The following is an 18,279-nucleotide window of genomic DNA, read 5'->3' on the forward strand; positions in this document are numbered from 1 at the left end:
GGAGGAGGAATTACTGTATTTAAACCTTTTATGTTACTTTATAAGTTTATTTTACACAATGTTGAAAAATTAATAAGAAAGCTACATATTTTGGCAGCTGCTGCTTTAATTTTCAATGAAATGAAAAAAGCTCTCCAAGAGAAAACGTCAATGAAGAAGAAACAGTTTGCACTATCTAAAAATGAGAAACCCTCATTTATAAAAGTTTGCTGCAGATGACTTAACTGAAAATAAATCAATAGTTCCTATGTGTATAATACATATTTATCTATTTTACTTATGCCTTTATTCCAGCAACTTGCAACATCTGAGGTACAATTTGTTACATTACTTTTGTTTTTTGCAGCACAGGCAGGTGAAGTGACTTCCTCAGGGTCACACAGTGGTGTCAGTACCAGGATTTGAACTGACAAGCTCCGGGTTTACTGAAATATTACTGAAGAAAGAAAAAAAACAAAAACGGGCAAATAGGGCTATGCATACAGATGTCCATCCATCCATTATCCAACCCGCTATATCCTAAATACAGGAGCCAATAAGTAGATATGTATATATACAGTATATATCTATCTATATATATATATATATACAGTATATATCTATCTATATATATATATATATATATATATATATATATATATATATATATATATATATATATATATATATATATATATATATATATATATATATCTATCTATCTATCTATCTATCTATCTATCTCTATATATCTATATCTATATATCTATATATATATATATATCTATATATATATATATATATATATATATATATATATATATATATATATATAGATATATATATATATGTTTACATAACCTGTTTAACACACTACTTCTCCGCTGCGAAGCATGGGTATTTTGCTATATATATATATATATATATATATATGACAGCAACACTCATAACAATGACAACACAATTACATATATATATATATGTAGATATGTATATATATGTGTATATATATGTAGATATATATATGTAGATATATATATATGTGTGTGTATGTATGTATGTATGTGTATATGTATATGTGTGTGTTTATGTATGTGTGTATATATATGTTGATATGTGTATATATATATATATGTACAGTATATATATGTGGATGTGTGTATGTATATATATATGTAGATGTGTATATGTAGATATGTATATATATGTATATATGTATATATATGTTTATGTGTGTGTGTGTGTGTGTGTATATTAGATATATATATATATATATATATATATATATATATATATATATATATATATATATATATATATATATATATCTACCTACATGACAGCAACACTCATAAGAATGACAACACAATTACATTGACAATCATGTTACGTTATTTTTAAAATGTTTTTTACTTTTTCATAACCTCTTTAACACACTACTTCTCCGCTGCGAAGCGTGGGTATTTTGCTAGTTAAAAATAAAGAAGAAAACATTCTAACGGTTTCCAAATGTTATGAAATATCTATAAAAATCTTCAATTAGACGTGATTATTTTTTCTTCTTGTAAGAGATTATTCTCCAATATGAATTTAGTAAAGAGTTCTCTAAGAACCCGCCTGACTCAGGAAAACCTTCAAAACCAGATGCGCATTGTTGTTAATGGCAAACCTTTAGAAGAGTATGACCCACTACCAGCTGTGGAATTCTGGCTGTCATCTGGCAACAGGCACATCACTCATAAAAACCTGACAAGTCATCAGCAATCCACTTCTGCAGGACCATCAGTCCTGGAACCATGCAGTTCAGCTCAAGCAGAAATGAACAGCATTCAGCCCATGCTGTCTGAGATGGTAAAGATTCTTGGGGGAGAAGATGTTGCAAGACAAAAGCTGAAGAACATGGCAAAAAATGAATCAGGACAGTGTTCTGTTATGTAACTGTAATATGTGAAACAGAACTAGTATAGCTATAATGAAGGCATTGTTTATTAGTGAGTTAAAATGATAAGAGAATCTTTTATATAATGTTCTAGAGCAAGGTGGCAAAATACTACTCCCTGAAAGAACTTTTTTCAGTTTTAAAAATGGAAGGCAGTTTTGGTATCAATAAAAGAGATCAGAAAAAATAAACTATTTTTAACTTTTGTTATTTGTTTATGGGCAAGTGAATTTAACTGGCGGAGAAGTGGATTTTCTAAGTTTACTTGTCCGTGGACAAGTAGAAAGAAATTTGATTTCCACACCCCTGGTCACGCTCTCTCGCTCTCTCTCTTGCTGCACAGGAAATGCACAGGGACAGACTGAACATGTATAAACCGAAAGGGAAACTTGCTTGTTCGTATACTGAGTGTGTGGTCGTGAACCGAGGCAAAAGTTTGGTGAACTTTTTGGTCGTAAACCGAGTTGTACGTGTACCGAGACGTTCGTGAACCGAGGTTCCACTGTACTACAGGATTTTATTTCTATTGCGGACCAAGCCTATGTATGTTCATCCGTTTGTGTCCATGTCCAGGTTTTTATAGCTTGTATATTTGCTGCCCAGTAATAAAATTGAAAGTTAGGTAGAGCCATGGCACCTTCCGCCTTAGGTCTTTGTAGGGTTGCCCTTTGGATAAGTGGATGTTTTGAATTCCAAATAAATGAGGTTATGGTTGAATCTAATTTCTTAAATATTATTTATTGATGTATATTGGAATGTTTTGAAATAAAAAAAGAAGCTTAGGTAGGATATTTATCTTCACAATATTAATTCTTCCAGCTAAAGTGAGATGAAGGGTAGACCAACTATGCAAGTCTTGCTTAATTTTTTCCATACAGATGGCAAAATTTTGTTGATTAAGAGCTTTATGTTTGCTTATGATGCTTACCCCATGGTATTTAACCTGATCTGCGACGATTAAAGGGAAGGTATCCAATATAATATTGTGTGCTTGAGAATTCACTGGAAAGAGCACACTTTTATTTAAATTAATTCCGAGACCAGAAATCTTGAAATTCTGTTAGTGCTGTTAGGACTGCAGGCACAGTATTTTGTGGATCTGATATATACAGTACCATATGATCTGCATATAGAGAAATTTTCTGTTCAAATCCTTCTCTAATAATCCCCTTTATCTCATAAACCTTTTTGACAGTGAACTGCCAGTGGCTCAATGGCAATTGCAAAAAGCAGTGGTAGTCTGAATTAATGTTGTTAACACAAACTGAAGCTTCTGAACTGGTATACAGTAGTTTGATCCATGCACAAATGTTTGGGCCAAACCCAAATTTCTCCAATGTAGTGAAAAGGTAATTTCATTCAACCACATCAAATGCTTTTTCTGCATGCAACGATAATATCTCCGGGGTGTTAGATTTTGTGGGTGAATATATTAAACAGGCGTCGAAGATTAGAAGCTAAGTGTCTGCCTTTAATAAATCCAGCTTGGTCTTGTGATATAACCGAAGGAAGCACTTTCTTAATCCTTCTAGCTAGGACTTTTGAGAGTATCTTAACATCATTATTCAGAAGTGAAACTGGTCTGTATGATGTACATTGGAAACTTATTTTGTTTAGGAAAGACGGCAATTACTGCTTGGCGAAAAGTCTGACGTAGAATTTCATTGTCTCTAGCTTCTGTAAATGTTGCTAATAAAAGGGGAGCTAGTCAAACTGAGAATTTTTTTTATAAAATTCGGCAGGGTAGCCATAAGGACCTGCTGCTTTGCCACTATGAACTGAGTTTATAGCATCTAGTAATTCTGATAGTACCAGAGGTTTATCCAATTCCTCTGCATTGAGAGTATCTATTTAAACTTAAGTTTAAGTAAGCTGAAACTCTTCATTCATTTATTTGTTTAGTCACCCCTCAAAACATTTAAAATGAAAAGAAGAAAAAAAAAGTAAATCTTAAAATATTCCAGAGTGCATCCACAATTTTCTTCATGCTCGGAGAATTATGCCTATTGCACATTTAAAGCAAGATAAAAAGTTAGCTATTAAATGGTCATGTCACCTTAACAGCAGTTAAAAAATTACAGAAGTGTCCACCAAAGTCCACTGTTGTCTCTGCATAGGTTCCTTCATGTGCCAAAGAGGGCCAGTAGCGTACATTTCCTTCCTGGGTGACAGCCATGGCAGAGACGGACTATAATTGAAGACAAAAGAAAATATTAGTACTATGCAAGGGTTTTTTTTTTTTTTTTTGCTTAGCTTAAGAATTAAGTATAACCTGGATTCAAAAATCATTTCCATACACATACCATTAAAACACTTAACCTAACAAAATAACTTGGAATGAGAAAAATGGTGAAAGCACTGCTTACTATCAAATGCCACTTATCCCCAGTATCAGTATCCATGAGAAAGGTTATTAGAACCAACCATAAATGTCTCTCTTGGTACCTGTTCGGTATATGGAACCTACAATGAAATTCCTCAGCGAAGTCAAACAACTGTCATTGCCACAGTTTTAGCATATGATGTCATGCAAACTGAGCGGCTTTAAAGCATCGTTCCGCCAAAGAACAATATGTTTTCAAATTTTCACTCTGGTTGTTCCACCACTTTATGTTAAAAACTTGCTCTTTATTCAAAATAAAAGAAACAAACAAGTTCAGTGGACGTTAATTAATGACAATCACTCACTTCATTTGTAGTTAACACTGTCAAAGCTTCAATCTTAGGGGAAACAAAAACATTGCTTATACCTGTAAATGAATATCAAATTATTAAATCGGGAATGAACATTTTGCGCAGAATAAAACCATATTGAGAAAAAAGAAAAATAATATGACATCTAACCAAGTCTCTTTTTCCTCTCACAGAACAGATTGCTCAATTCCAACAATGTCTGGATCTACAGACTGTTGCTGAAATGATACAGCTGGATAGGGCTATCACCATGTGATCGGTCCTCATGCCCCTTGACTTTTTTTTCTGCCTTTCTCCTTTCAATCTAGGTCTCTCAGGTGGATGGAATCCTACTCTTGGGAAGATCCTACCATGTTTCCAGGACAGGAGAGATATCACAGATCTAGAAATGCCCCAAGGATTGGAGCTGGGTCGTGTCTTCTTCTGCTTGTACAACACCTCACTAGGCCCTATCATTTGGTCAAATAACGATAATACTCAGCTGTACCTGTTGTTCCATTCAGAGGTCTTTGCTAGAATCTTGGCTTGTATCACTAATATCTCAACTTGAGTAAAGGAACACCACACCCAGCTCAACCTGGCAAAGGCGGCCTGTCTATTTAACATCCTCTCTCTGTAAAGTCTGACTCTTTTGTCAAGTTCTATACTATGTATATATGTGCTCTCAAATAAAGTATTATGGCACTGTGTCCCTGCTGGGAGTTTTATGGCCTTGATAAGGAGTGAGTGGGCTTTTTCAATTATAAGAGTGCTTGTGAGTGAGAAATAAAACCCAATTGATGTTGGCAACAAATTTTTATCTTTATTGAAGTTTAACATTGTAAGTAGAGGATGGCTGCTAACTATAGAATCCTGCCTACATTCAACAAGAAAAAGCCATATGAGAGCTGGAAAAAAAAACAGTTTTAATACGGACACAGGTTACTGAACTTGGAAAGAAAAAACATGCACTTGCAGATGGACTGTCACAGGGATAGTGAGAGAAACTGAAATTGCACTTTTAGCATAAGATCTGAACAAAGATGAAGGTGACAGAATGGTGTAGGACACCATGGCATTATCCTGGCTTAAAAAGCTGGGGCCACAAACTCTGTCAGGTAAAGAGAATAAGTTACTCTCTACATTGCCTCTTCAAAATGCAGTCTCTGTACCTTTTCTGATAAAATGATGAGTCATAAGTCAAGTGACACCCAAGAGATGTCTCTGTGAGGCAACATCTATATACTTGCTAAGAAACAAAGGACAATAGCTCAACAATTAGCAACCTTGATAAACAAACTTTTGCTCCAACAGTCAACCTAAAAGGATGGGCATATTAACATCAAAGAGACCAATGGCAAGATGTCTATTCCTTCCTTTATAAACACTTGAACACCTCAGGTCGGAGGTCTCTCAATCACGCTCACTGCTCTTAGCCTAGCCATAAGTTCTGCAAGACCTCATTGTATATAAGGTGTGGGCATAACAAAGGTTAGAGTGTGATGTGTGGACCATGGTGCTGTGCCGGTTTTAAATAAATAATCAAGCACCGTGTAAGTACAGGCTCTAAGCGGGTGCAAGGGTGTGTATAGTGCATCCGGAAAGTATTCACAACGCTTCACTTTTTCCAAATTTTGTTATGTTACAGCCTTATTCCAAAATGGATTAAAATTCATTTTCTTCCTCAGAATTCTACACACAATACCCCATAGTGACAATGTGAAAAAAAGTTTACTTGAGATTTTTGCAAATGTATTAAAAATAAAAAAAAATTGAGAAAGCACATGTACATAAGTATTCACAGCCTTTGCCATGAAGCTCAAAATTGAGCTCAGGTGCATCCTGTTTCCCCCGATCATCCTCTAGATGTTTCTGCAGCTTAATTGGAGTCCGCCTGTGGTAAATTCAGTTGATTGGACATGATTTGGAAAGGCACACACCTGTCTATATAAGGTCCCACAGTTGACAGTTCATGTCAGAGCACAAACCAAGCATGAAGTCAAAGGAATTGTCTGTAGACCTCCGAGACAGGATTGTCTCGAGGAACAAATCTGGGGAAGGTTACAGAAAAATTTCTGCTGCTTTGAAGGTCCCAATGAGCACAGTGGCCTCCATCATCCATAAGTGGAAGAAGTTCTAACCACCAGGACTCTTCCTAGAGCTGGCCGGCCATTTAAACTGAGCGATCAGGGGAGAAGGGCCTTAGTTAGGGAGGTGACCAAGAACCCGATGGTCACTCTGTCAGAGCTCCAGAGGTCCTCTGTGGAGAGAGGAGAACCTTCCAGAAGGACAACCATCTCTGCAGCAATCCACCAAATCAGGCCTGTATGGTAGAGTGGCCAGACGGAAGCCACTCCTTAGTAAAAGGCACATGGCAGCCCGCCTGGAGTTTGCCAAAAGGCACCTGAAGGAGTCTCAGACCATGAGAAAGAAAATTCTTTGGTCTGATAAGACGAAGACTGAACTCTTTGGTGTGAATGCCAGGCGTCACGTTTGGAGGAAACCAGGCACCGCTCATCACCAGCCCAATACCATCCCTACAGTGAAGCACGGTGGTGGCAGCATCATGCTGTGGGGATGTTTTTCAGCGGCAGGGACTGGGAGACTAGTCAGGATAAAGGGAGAGATGACTGCAGCAATGTACAGAGACATCCTGGATGAAAACCTGCTCCAGAGCGCTCTTGACCTCAGACTGGGGCAACAGTTCATCTTTCAGCAGGACAACGACCCTAAGCACACAGCCAAGATATCAAAGGAGTGGCTTCAGGACAACTCTGTGAATGTCCTTGAGTGGCCCAGCCAGAGCCCAGACTTGAATCTGATTGAACATCTCTGGAGAGATCTCAAAATAGCTGTGCACCGACGCTTCCCATCCAACCTGATGGAGCTTGAGAGGTGCTGCAAAGGGGAATGGGCAAAACTGGCCAAGGATAGGTGTGCCAAGCCTGTGGCACCATATTCAAAAAGACTTGAGGCTGTAATTGCTGCCAAAGGTGCATCGTAAAGTATTGAGCAAAGGCTGTGAATACTTATGTACATGTGATTTCTCCGTTTTTTTATTTTTAATAAATTTGCAAAAACCTCAAGTAAACTTTTTTCATGTTGTCATTATGGGGTGTTGTGTGTAGAATTCTGAGTAAAAAAATGAATTTAATCCATTTTGGAATAAGGCTGTAACATAACAAAATGTGGAAAAAGTGATGCGCTGTGAATACTTTCCGGATGCACTGTAAGTGGCTTTTGCTCCACAGTTAGTGGAGGGACTGGCTGGCCACACCGCACACACGTGCAGAGGCAACCAGGTCAGTCAGGTACTTCAACGATGCTGCAGAGGGAGCAGCGCCACACAACTGCAACCAATTAGGCAGCAGACTTAAAAAGAGCCTGCAGGGGTCAAGAGGAAGAAAGAAAAAAGATGAATAGAGCAGAGGTTAAAGGACAGGAGAAGAAGCAAGCAGGCAGTAAAGAGAAAGAATGCAAGCTAGTGTAGAGAAAAGAAGCAGGTGGATGGGAGTAGAGCATGTATCTTCCTACATCGTAAAGTCACAAGTAAATTTCCTTTGTTTGATCGACACGGGCATGTTCACAAAGTACATGTGTACTGAAGTGACTTTAGCTGCAGGTAGAAGCTCCACACAACTGTTATTACGGTTCTGCCTTTGTCCAGAATCGGTGTCATAAGCTTTATAACCTTAGTCTCGGAAAGTCTTTTCCTGAATAAAATCAAACACAGTTGTATAGGGTGTGACAGGAGCTTCCACCTGCAGCTAAAGTCCTTTCAGTACACATGTATTTTGTGAGCATGCCCGTGTCGATCAAACAGAGGAAGCTGTGCAGCTTACTTGTGACTTTACGCTGTAGGAAGATACATAAATAAATCAAGGTAAACAACATTCAATCTGGCTTTTATATAAGTAACATATAAATGTTTTAATGTAAAGACCATCACAAAACAATCACAAACAGGACTTTGCACAATACATTGGCAAGCTCTGTAAACCCTGCTTTTTTTCTTTGAAGGACAGGTGTGGAGCAGACTGACTGGCAGGATGACGCCCAACCTGTTGCTGCATTCAAACGGTGCCATCTTTCGCCTTTACATCTGGTGCAGCTGTGTTGTTCTTATGTGTGAGTGGACGTTTCTTGCAGGGAGGTCTTCTGTTTTCTTGCTCTGATGTAGAATCCTCATCCTCATCTGACCTCACCTCTGTTATAGCATGTCTTTATTTGAAAACTAGCAGTGTCAGATCAGGAGGAGCGTGAACGTGACTGAGAGAATAAAACGCAATAAAAAAAAACAAAAAAAAAAAAAAACAACTAACTTTTACAAGTACTATAAATTCACACCGGCTGTTAAAGACTCAAATTAAATGTATGTTTTTATTCTATAATATTAACAATAAGAGCAGTTCACTACCCAAAACGGACACCCTCGGAATCAAACCAGTGATCTCTTGATCTTACCGCTGCGCCAACGATTGCGCGTATTAGTCAAAGTATAGCTGTGATTCTTGAGAGATGATCTACCAGAAATTATTGCAGGGACCCAGGTTCGAATCCCGCTCATGGCACATTGCTGAATGGAAGAATACTGTATATCTCTAAAAAAAAAAAAAACTCTCTTCAGCGAACGGTGGTTTGAATCCTACATTGCAGATGTAGCTGTTTATTTTTCTTTTTTCATTAAACAAAAACTGTTTAATGAAGGATTGATTTGTCATGGAACACATGGTCAACAAGCAGAGTTAAAATCGCACTTACAGAAACTGCCTGCCCATTCTATTGAATGATAATTATAACAAATAATAATGCATTTCACTTACTTATATAGCACCTTTACCATGGTCTGAGACGGCTGCACAGATAATCAAGAGGGGTAGAATAAAAATGAAAGCACAATAAGAATGAATAAATAATAGTGCACAGCCTTGTGTTTGTATGTATTTATAAAATCTGGGAAGTAATATATTCCAGTTGATGCTGACATTTAATTAATTTGAAGTAGGTAAAAATAAATATTTGGAAATATTGCAAAGGGAAATGTTTATATACTTACAGTAAACAGCACACACACCCATTTAGTATATCTCTTCTTCTCCTCCTTTTGGCTGCTTCCGTTAGGGGTTGCCACAGCGGATCACCTTCTTATATATATATATTTATTTTATTATATATACAGTACTGTGCAAAAGTTTTAGGCAGGTGTGAAAAAATGCTGTAAACAAAGAATGCTTTCAAAAATGGAAGTGTTAATCATTTATTTTCATCAATCAACAAAATGCAGTGAATGAACAAAATCTAAATCAAATCAATTTTTGGTGTGACCACCCTTTGCCTTCAAAACAGCATCAATTCTTCTAGGTACACTTGCATACAGTTTTTGAAGGAACTCGGCTGGTAGGTTGTTCCAAACATATTGGAGAACTAACCACAGATCTTCTGTGGATGTAGGCTTCCTCACATCTTTCTGTCACTTCATGTAATCCCAGACACACTTAATGATGTTGAGATCAGGGCTCTGTGGGGGTCATACCATCACTTCCAGGACTTCTTGTTCTTCTTTACGCTGAAGATAGTTCTTAATGACTTTGGCTGAATGTTTGGGGTCGTTGTCCTACTGCAGAATAAATTTGGGGCCAATCATACGCCTCCCTGATGGTATTGCATGATGGATAAGCATCTGCCTGTATTTCTCAGCATTGAGAACACCATTAATCCTGACCAAATCTCCAATTCCATTTGCAGAAATGCAGCCCCAAACGTTCAAGGAACCTCCACCATGCTTCACTGTTGCCTGCATACACTCATTATTGTACCGCTCTCCAGCCCTTCGATGAACAAACTGCCCTCTGCTACAGCCAAATATTTCAAAATTTTGACTCCTGCTGCCATTTTTCTGCACCCCAGTTCCTATGTTTTCGTGCATACTTGAGTCGCTTGGCCTTATTTCCATGTCGGAGGTATGGCTTTTTGGCTGCAACTCTTCCATGAAGACCACTTCTGGCCAGACTTCTCTGGACAGTAGATAGGTGTACCTGGGTCCCACTGGTTTCTGCCAGTTCTGAGCTGATGGCACTGCTGGACATCTTCCAATTTCGAAGGGTAATAAGCTTGATGTATCTTTCATCTGCTGCACTAAGTTTCCTTGGCCGACCACATCATGTACGATCCTCAACGTTGCCCGTTTCTTTGTTTTCTTCAAAAGAGCCTGAACAGCACATCTTGAAACCCCAGTCTGCTTTGAAATCTTTGTCTGGGAGAGACCTTGCTGATGCAGTATAACTACCTTGTGTCTTGTTGCTGTGCTCAATCTTGCCATGACATGAAACTGTCTTCCACAACCTCACCTTGGTAGCAGAGTTTGGCTGTTCCTCACCCAGTTTTAAGCCTCCTACACAGCTGTTTCTGTTCAGTTAAAGACTGTGTTTCAACCTACGTGTGACATTGATGATCATTAGCACCTGTTTGGTATAATTGGTTGATCATACACCTGACTATAATCCTACAGGTACTAAATCCCTGACTTTGTGCAAGTGTACCTATAAGAATTGATGCTGGTTTGAAGGCAAAAGATAGTACAGTAATCCCTCCTCCATCGCGGGGGTTGCGTTCCAGAGCCACCTGCGAAATAAGTAGAAACCATATGTTTATATGGTTATTTTTATATTGTCATGCTTGGGTCACAGATTTGCGCAGAAACACAGGAGGTTGTAGAGAGACAGGAACGTTATTCAAACACTGCAAACAAACATTTGTCTCTTTTTCAAAAGTTTAAACTGTGCTCCATGACAAGACAGAGATGACAGTTCAGTCTCACAATTAAAAGAATGCAAACATATCTTCCTCTTCAAAGGAGCAAACAAATCAATAGGGCTGTTTGGCTTTTAAGTATGCGAAGCACCACGGCACAAAGCTGTTGAAGGCGGCAGCTCACACCCTCTCCGTCAGGAGCAGAGAGAGAGAGATAGAGAGAGACAGATAAAAAAATCAATATGTGCCCTTCGTGCTTTTAAGTATGCGAAGCACCGTGCAGCATGTCGTTTCAGGAAGCAGCTGCACAAAAGATAGCAACGTGAAGATAATCTTTCAGCATTTTTAGACGAGCATCCGTATCGTCTAGGTGTGCGAACAGCCCCCCTGCTCAATCCCCCTACGTCAGGATCAGAGAAAGTCAGCGCAAGAGAGAGAAAAGCCATCTGCCAATAGCGTCCCTTGTATGAAATCAACTGGGCAAACCAACTGAGGAAGCATGTACAAGAAATTAAAAGACCCATTGTCCGCAGAAACCCGCGAAGCAGCGAAAAATCCGCGATATATATTTAAATATGCTTACATATAAAATCCGCGATGGAGTGAAGCCGCGAAAGGCGAAGCGCGATATAGCGAGGGATTACTGTAACACCAAATATTGATTTGATTTATATTTTTCTTTTGTTCGCCTACTTTGCATTTTTTAAATTGATAACAATAAACAATCATTACTTATATTTTTGAAAGCATTCTTTGTTTATAGCATTTTTTCACTCCTGCCTAAAACTTTTGCACAGTATTGTATATTACATATATATATATATGCTGTTCTACAGCACAATTAGAATCGTCTGAGTATTAAAGGTGCAGGTCTATTTTATAAGCATATTTTATAACATCAAGGTTATAAAATGAATAAAAGTGCACTTGTTTTGATATATTTGTACATTTTGTTAAAGTGTTTACTTGATATTTGGACTTCAGCCTTCACGCATTATACACTTCATGTCTACATTTTGTCAATTACTAAAATATGAGAAACATTTCTTTTTTAGTTATGTGTTCAACAATTCCTGCCTCACATTTCATTCTACATTTATATATATCGTTGTAGACACAGAACACACATGAAATGCATGTGTTCCAAATAATGGGATAGCAGGCTACTTGTGCTGATCAACATATTTGCAAAACTAAAGACGCTGATGGAGAGGTGCGAAGGAATTTATGGTGGGCCATAGGACTGGGTGATATGGATCAAAAATCATATCTTGATATTTTTTAGCTGAATGGCGATATACAATATATTCTTCCCATAAAGTAATAACAAAAGACAGTTCTGAGTCAAAGCCACATGTCTCAAATGTCACACAGGCACTTTTATTAACATACAGCTGTAGATGTACATGAGAAATGGCTTAAAAATAAACTTTTGGCATATATTAAATAATAATGCTCCTTGAATAAAATAATGTTCTTTTCCTGCAAAATGAAACAAGTGACAACTTTCTTACACAGACAAATGGCCCGGGTGATGCGGGCATCATCCATACCATGTCCTGTAACACACAAAATAAAAACTTTTAAAATCACTTTCATTTTTATGTAAAGAGGTAGATCACCCAAAGGCAAATTAACATCCATCTGTGTTTAGTAAGGATGCATAAGATTTAACTATGTGTATAAACTGTGTTGTGTAATGTGTAACCTACAAATGATTTAAGTTAAATCATTTTGATAAAAATCACCAGCAAATGAGTGAAACAGGTATATATTTATAGACCTTTTCAATCTCAAACACTTCTGAATTTAAAATGCATCCCTGTCTCTTCTTAAGCAGAGTGGTGGATCTGGTGGTAAGGATTTGCTGGCAGTCGCAGGTTTGAATCCTGCCACTGCCAGAACACTTCTTTGGGTACTTGACCAAGACCCTTAATTGCAATTGCTTCGTCCTGGGTATGACGTTAACCTGCATCTGGCCCTGCAAGTGGCCTTCCAACATGTAAGGAAAACTTGTGGATTGGTGGCAGAACTGGCACTCCAGCTGCCGTAAAAACCTTCACACCGCTCCACACGGAGTTGCATGGCACCGAGGCATCACCCGTTGCGCATCATGTGCGACGGGTATAACCATGCGCTGTACACAGCGCACACACCCCTTTCCTTATCATCTTTTCTCAGCTGGGGCTCTCATTCAGTGTCACAATCCTCAGTCTATCTCACACATGCACATACTCCAATAAGGCTGATTGAAACTTTGTTGCATAAACTATTTCTTAAGTGGTAGCTGTATAAGCTTAAACATTTCAAATAGATTATCTTGAGGTGAATAGGCATATTTAGCTCTGTAAGTGGGTTCTATAAAACTACTTTACTTAACTATTTCAGGGCGGGCAGAGGGCAAAAAAAAAGCTACAAATGTCAAAAAAACACCATTATGTTATAGGTAGACCCTCTTTGTTTGGAGGACTGTTAGACTCATTGACTTGACATTGAATCCCTGCATGTGTGAGTAGCATAAACAACGTCTACAATGGCATCAATATCGAGCGAGACAGTGAAGCGAATGTGCAAAGCAAAATACTCCGCAGATGACATTTTGCGTATATTTTATTATTTTTGAATTGGATTCTGTCTTGCTGGACTATTATTTGGTACAAGTAACCTGGAGATTGAGATCTGAAACAAAATTGAAGTACTGGCATCAGCTGATCGATAGCCAGCTGAATCGCCCAGCCGCTGCCTGCCACTGCCAGATCTCTACCACGCAGCACAACTAACGCTTTATGTTGATTTATGTGAGAAACTATTGCTTTGTGTGCTTTATAGAAACCTGAGGTTTTTGGAAAAATATTCAGCCCTGGGAGAAAATGGGGGGGGGGTTGGGGATTGGGGGATCAGTGATAAGCCACTGCTTTAGTATTGTTGCCCCAGTTCTCACTTTTTCTCTCATAAGGCACAGCACAGGTATATTCATTTTAAGGTTTGTTTCAGGGCAGGAGGCTGGGAAGGTTTCACGCTCTGGGCTGCAGCATGCATTTTCACACACTCTTCATACTGCACTTTAAGGAGTTGTTGTAAATGGTGGAAAAGATTTGTAGCGCTCGAAGCTTTTGTTAGGATTTGTTTTCTGCATTCTGTATAGAATACATTATTCTGATGCTCATCTGACACTTTGATCCCGAACCATCTCCAAATAATTGAGCCATTGTTTTTATTTTTATCAACCAGCTCTTCTTCAATAGCTTCCTTCATGTCTTTATCTGTCTCCATCCTGTCATTGCCTGCAGAGCTACAGAGTGAAGTGATGAGGGAGGGGTGAGTTGTGTTCAGAGAGGGAAAGAGGTGGGGCAGGATTGTGCATGGAACAAAGAGAGAGAAGAGAAAGGCGAACTGGTGGCTGTACAAGAATAATTTTAACGCAACATAGAGTTGATATAAACGATATTGTCTTATCCTATATCTCGTATGAAAATTTGTTGATATTTTTTAAAAACTCAGTATATCACCCACTCAATATATCACCCAGCCTTAATGGGCCAAGATTACGAGTTTTTTCGAAGGCTTCAGGGATTCTAGTGTTAAGCAGAATAGAGACACTGTTTGCCATTGTACAGAACTGAAGACCACCGAGTTCTGTTCTGTGACAAACTTATTTCTCTCCAATATGCATGAAAAATGGGAGTAAAAGTCTTCTTGGGCACCGCTACTAGAATAGAGTAGTACTAGTGTAGTACTTACACAAGGTAAGTAACAAAAATGTTTTGGAACACTTCATAGAAAACAGGTTTTCTTAAGATTATCCATGTGCATCAAATTGTATAAATTTGACTAGAAACACTTCAATTATATAAAACATTGAGTGAACAGCATTTAATGTTCATTTGTCATTAGAAAATACAAATTCAAAACAAGAAGATCCCAGGTTGAAGTCCAGGTTAGTTAAAAGTCAGAAATGTGTACAACATGCCAGAACAACATTAGAGTAAGATTAAAATTATGTCCACGAGTGCCAGTTTCTTAATGTCACTTGATAATCTTGCAATTTGTGTTAAAGATTAAAGATTAAAACAAAAACGTTGTCACAGATAGTTAAATACTAGTGATTACATGTATTTTTTAAATATTTAAATATAAATTAATTATATTTAAATCTTTAACTGCTTATATGATGCTAACTTTTTTAGTCATATTTAATTTAATATACAATTTTTTACTTTTAACACATTACACTCATAATATGTATTCTAGTCTGCAGACCTTAATGGAAAACAATAGCCATTTTACACATTGCACTAATAAAGTAATTTAAAACAAGCTAAATTTTAAGTAGAAAGTGACATTACCTGTATGGAGGCATTTTCTCCATTGCCATCTTGAAAGGAGAGAGCAACCAAATCAGCAAAACATGCAAACTGGCTAGGTGGAAGATGCATTTCTTTGCAGACAGATGACTAAAAAAAAAAATATTACAATAAAGATGCATAAGTAAGTATCGGGAATATAAAACAACATACAGTTCTGAATTCTTCATCATCTGTCTTTCAAACAGCCAAAATATAAAACGCTGCCATGCTGGTAGTTACCCATGAAATTTTAAGTATAAGCCTACTTAATAAGCATAAACTGAAATGAGAATTATGACCACTAATTTAAACTATAAAATTTGGGCAAAATGTTAGAAAAAAAGAATTTCATAGAAATTACAATAATATTAATAGCAATATCATCTCAGTGGTTAGCTCTGCTGGCTTACATTTATAGTGTTAGCATGCTAACACAGACACAATCTGTATGGACTTTGAAAGTTCTCCTCTGGGCTGTGAGGCTTTGCTAGGTATTCAAAAAATCTCCTCCCAAGTACCACAGACAAGTACACAATACTAACTGCCAACTCTAAATTAAACCAGTACAGGAAACTGTGCTGTGTGTATATGTGTATACAATCTTACCTTGCGATGAAATGGCACCCCATCTAGAATTAATATCTGCCTTTCAAACCAGTACTACTGGGAAGTGAACCCAACATTCACAACTCTAAACTAGATAGTCAAGCTCAACAATTAATGAAAATTCATTAGCATCAAACAATTTTTGTAGCCCTTAAAAACACAGTTTAAGAGACTTCTAGTAACAATTCTACAGATCAACATGGAGTCTTCCGTGGCAAAGGATGCCAAGTACATCTGTGGGCACTGCGCCATGTTGTTTATCCTGTATACAAATGACTGCAGAAGTTTACACAAGGATAGACATCCTGAAATTTACAGACGACTCTGTCATTGTGAGTCACCTACAAGATAAGGACCTGTTGTCAATGAGTTTGTACAATGGTGTGATCACTCTAATTTTCGACTTAGTATTTCTAGGACAAAAGATATGACTGTAGATTTCAGGTGCTTACCACCATCCACTGTCTCAACTTTAATAAAAGGGGAGACAGTAGAGATGGTAGAGCAATACAAACACATGGGAAAAATCATTGATGATAAACTAATCTTTAACCTTAACACAGCGTAAAAATTGAAAAAAAAAAAAAAAAGGGCTTGTCACGACTTTTCTCTCTTAGCAAACTCAACTGTTTTAAGGTGGACAAAACCACAATGACACTTTTTTATACAAGTCCTTTATAGAATCCATTGTTACATTTGTTTTTCTTTGTTGGTTTGGCAACCTCAGCAAAAATAATATAAATCATCTTAACAACATTATAAAAATTTGCAGTAAAATTATTGGTTCACAGCAGACCTCTATTACTGAAATGTATTGCAAACAGTTTAGAAAGAAAGCCAACTCAATTCTGTCAGACAGTAGCCATCGTCTTTGCTCAGAATTCCAGCCATTGCCATCATGCTACAGATTTAGGTTTCCAAAGGTAAAGTGCAACAGATTTAAGAACTCTTTTATTCCCAGACCTATAACCATTTTAAATTATGTTACTTGTAGGGATGCTGGTAAATGTTAAATTTTGCATTATAATTTTGTGTACTATTGAAAGTAATTATTCCTTTTTGTTCTGATCTTGAGTGTGTGCTTACGCAATAACATTTATTGTCAAATATTGTGCCTTTGTGTATCTATTGGATCTCTCCCTTCATTAAGTCAGTGCCTTAACAAGGCGGAGTGGTTTACGTGATTCAATGATCCCAAGAGACGTCATCGCGAGTCGTGTCGTCCTGGTAGGACCAACCCATGGTAGCAAGGTCAGAGGTGAGGTCATGACTAAGACTGACTCAACCACCCACACACTGTCCTATCAAGGGTCCAACCAAAGTGGTGCAAATTCTTGCTGTACCTCGTCGTCTTGCACCTGGCTTGCCACGGGAATTCCCGACACAAATTGAAGCGGTGTGACTGAGGACTGCGTAGGGCCCTATGATTTCCGTGATGCCGAAAACACTGACGGAATCACGGAATTAACGCATAAAAACGGATTTTAGATTTAAAAACGGAAATGTGTGGAATTTAGAGACTGAAGGGGTGACTGTTACAAAACTTCCCAATAAAATAAATAATTGAATAATCTGTAGTTCTATCATTCAGATACTATTTTCTAGTTTGTTGTTTTTCATGCAAACTCAATTCTTCATAGAACTTCAGTCGTGCCTCTACCTGTTTGTGTATGGGTTTCCTGTATGTTTTCTCATTAAAGGCACAAGAATTAGGTAGCTGCACGAGACAGAAATGTCAAAGTGAGCAGTATCAGATAGCCTAACTACGTCAAAAAAACTAAGAAACACAAGTTTAACTGCAAAAAATGAGGGTACAACAATATCCCGGCGATTTTTATGAATCTGGACAACAACTTTTCTGAAAGTTTTTCCAGCATACCATAAACTGCACACAAAAAGATACTTGCAATGACCACGTCAAATCTAAAACCCATCTAAAGAACAAGGAGAAATTAAGATCAAAAAGTGTACTCCTTCAGGTAGCAA

At 37.6% G+C, this 18,279-nt stretch overlaps 1 protein-coding gene across 1 annotated transcript in view; it reads right to left on the reverse strand.

Moving 5' to 3' along the window:
• The window catches only part of nup133 (nucleoporin 133), a 191,558-nt gene that overhangs the window by 135,724 nt on the left and 37,555 nt on the right, over positions 1–18,279 (reverse strand). The window contains exons 4-5 of the mRNA XM_028797315.2: positions 15,688–15,795; positions 3,975–4,106 (exon numbers count right to left, since the gene is read on the reverse strand). Of these exons, the coding sequence (XP_028653148.2) occupies positions 3,975–4,106; positions 15,688–15,795 (240 nt within the window). The remainder of the gene's footprint in view (positions 1–3,974; positions 4,107–15,687; positions 15,796–18,279) is intronic.

The sequence above is a fragment of the Erpetoichthys calabaricus genome, chromosome 3 (genome assembly GCF_900747795.2).
Source record: "Erpetoichthys calabaricus chromosome 3, fErpCal1.3, whole genome shotgun sequence".
NCBI classification, from domain to species: Eukaryota; Metazoa; Chordata; class Cladistia; order Polypteriformes; family Polypteridae; genus Erpetoichthys; species Erpetoichthys calabaricus.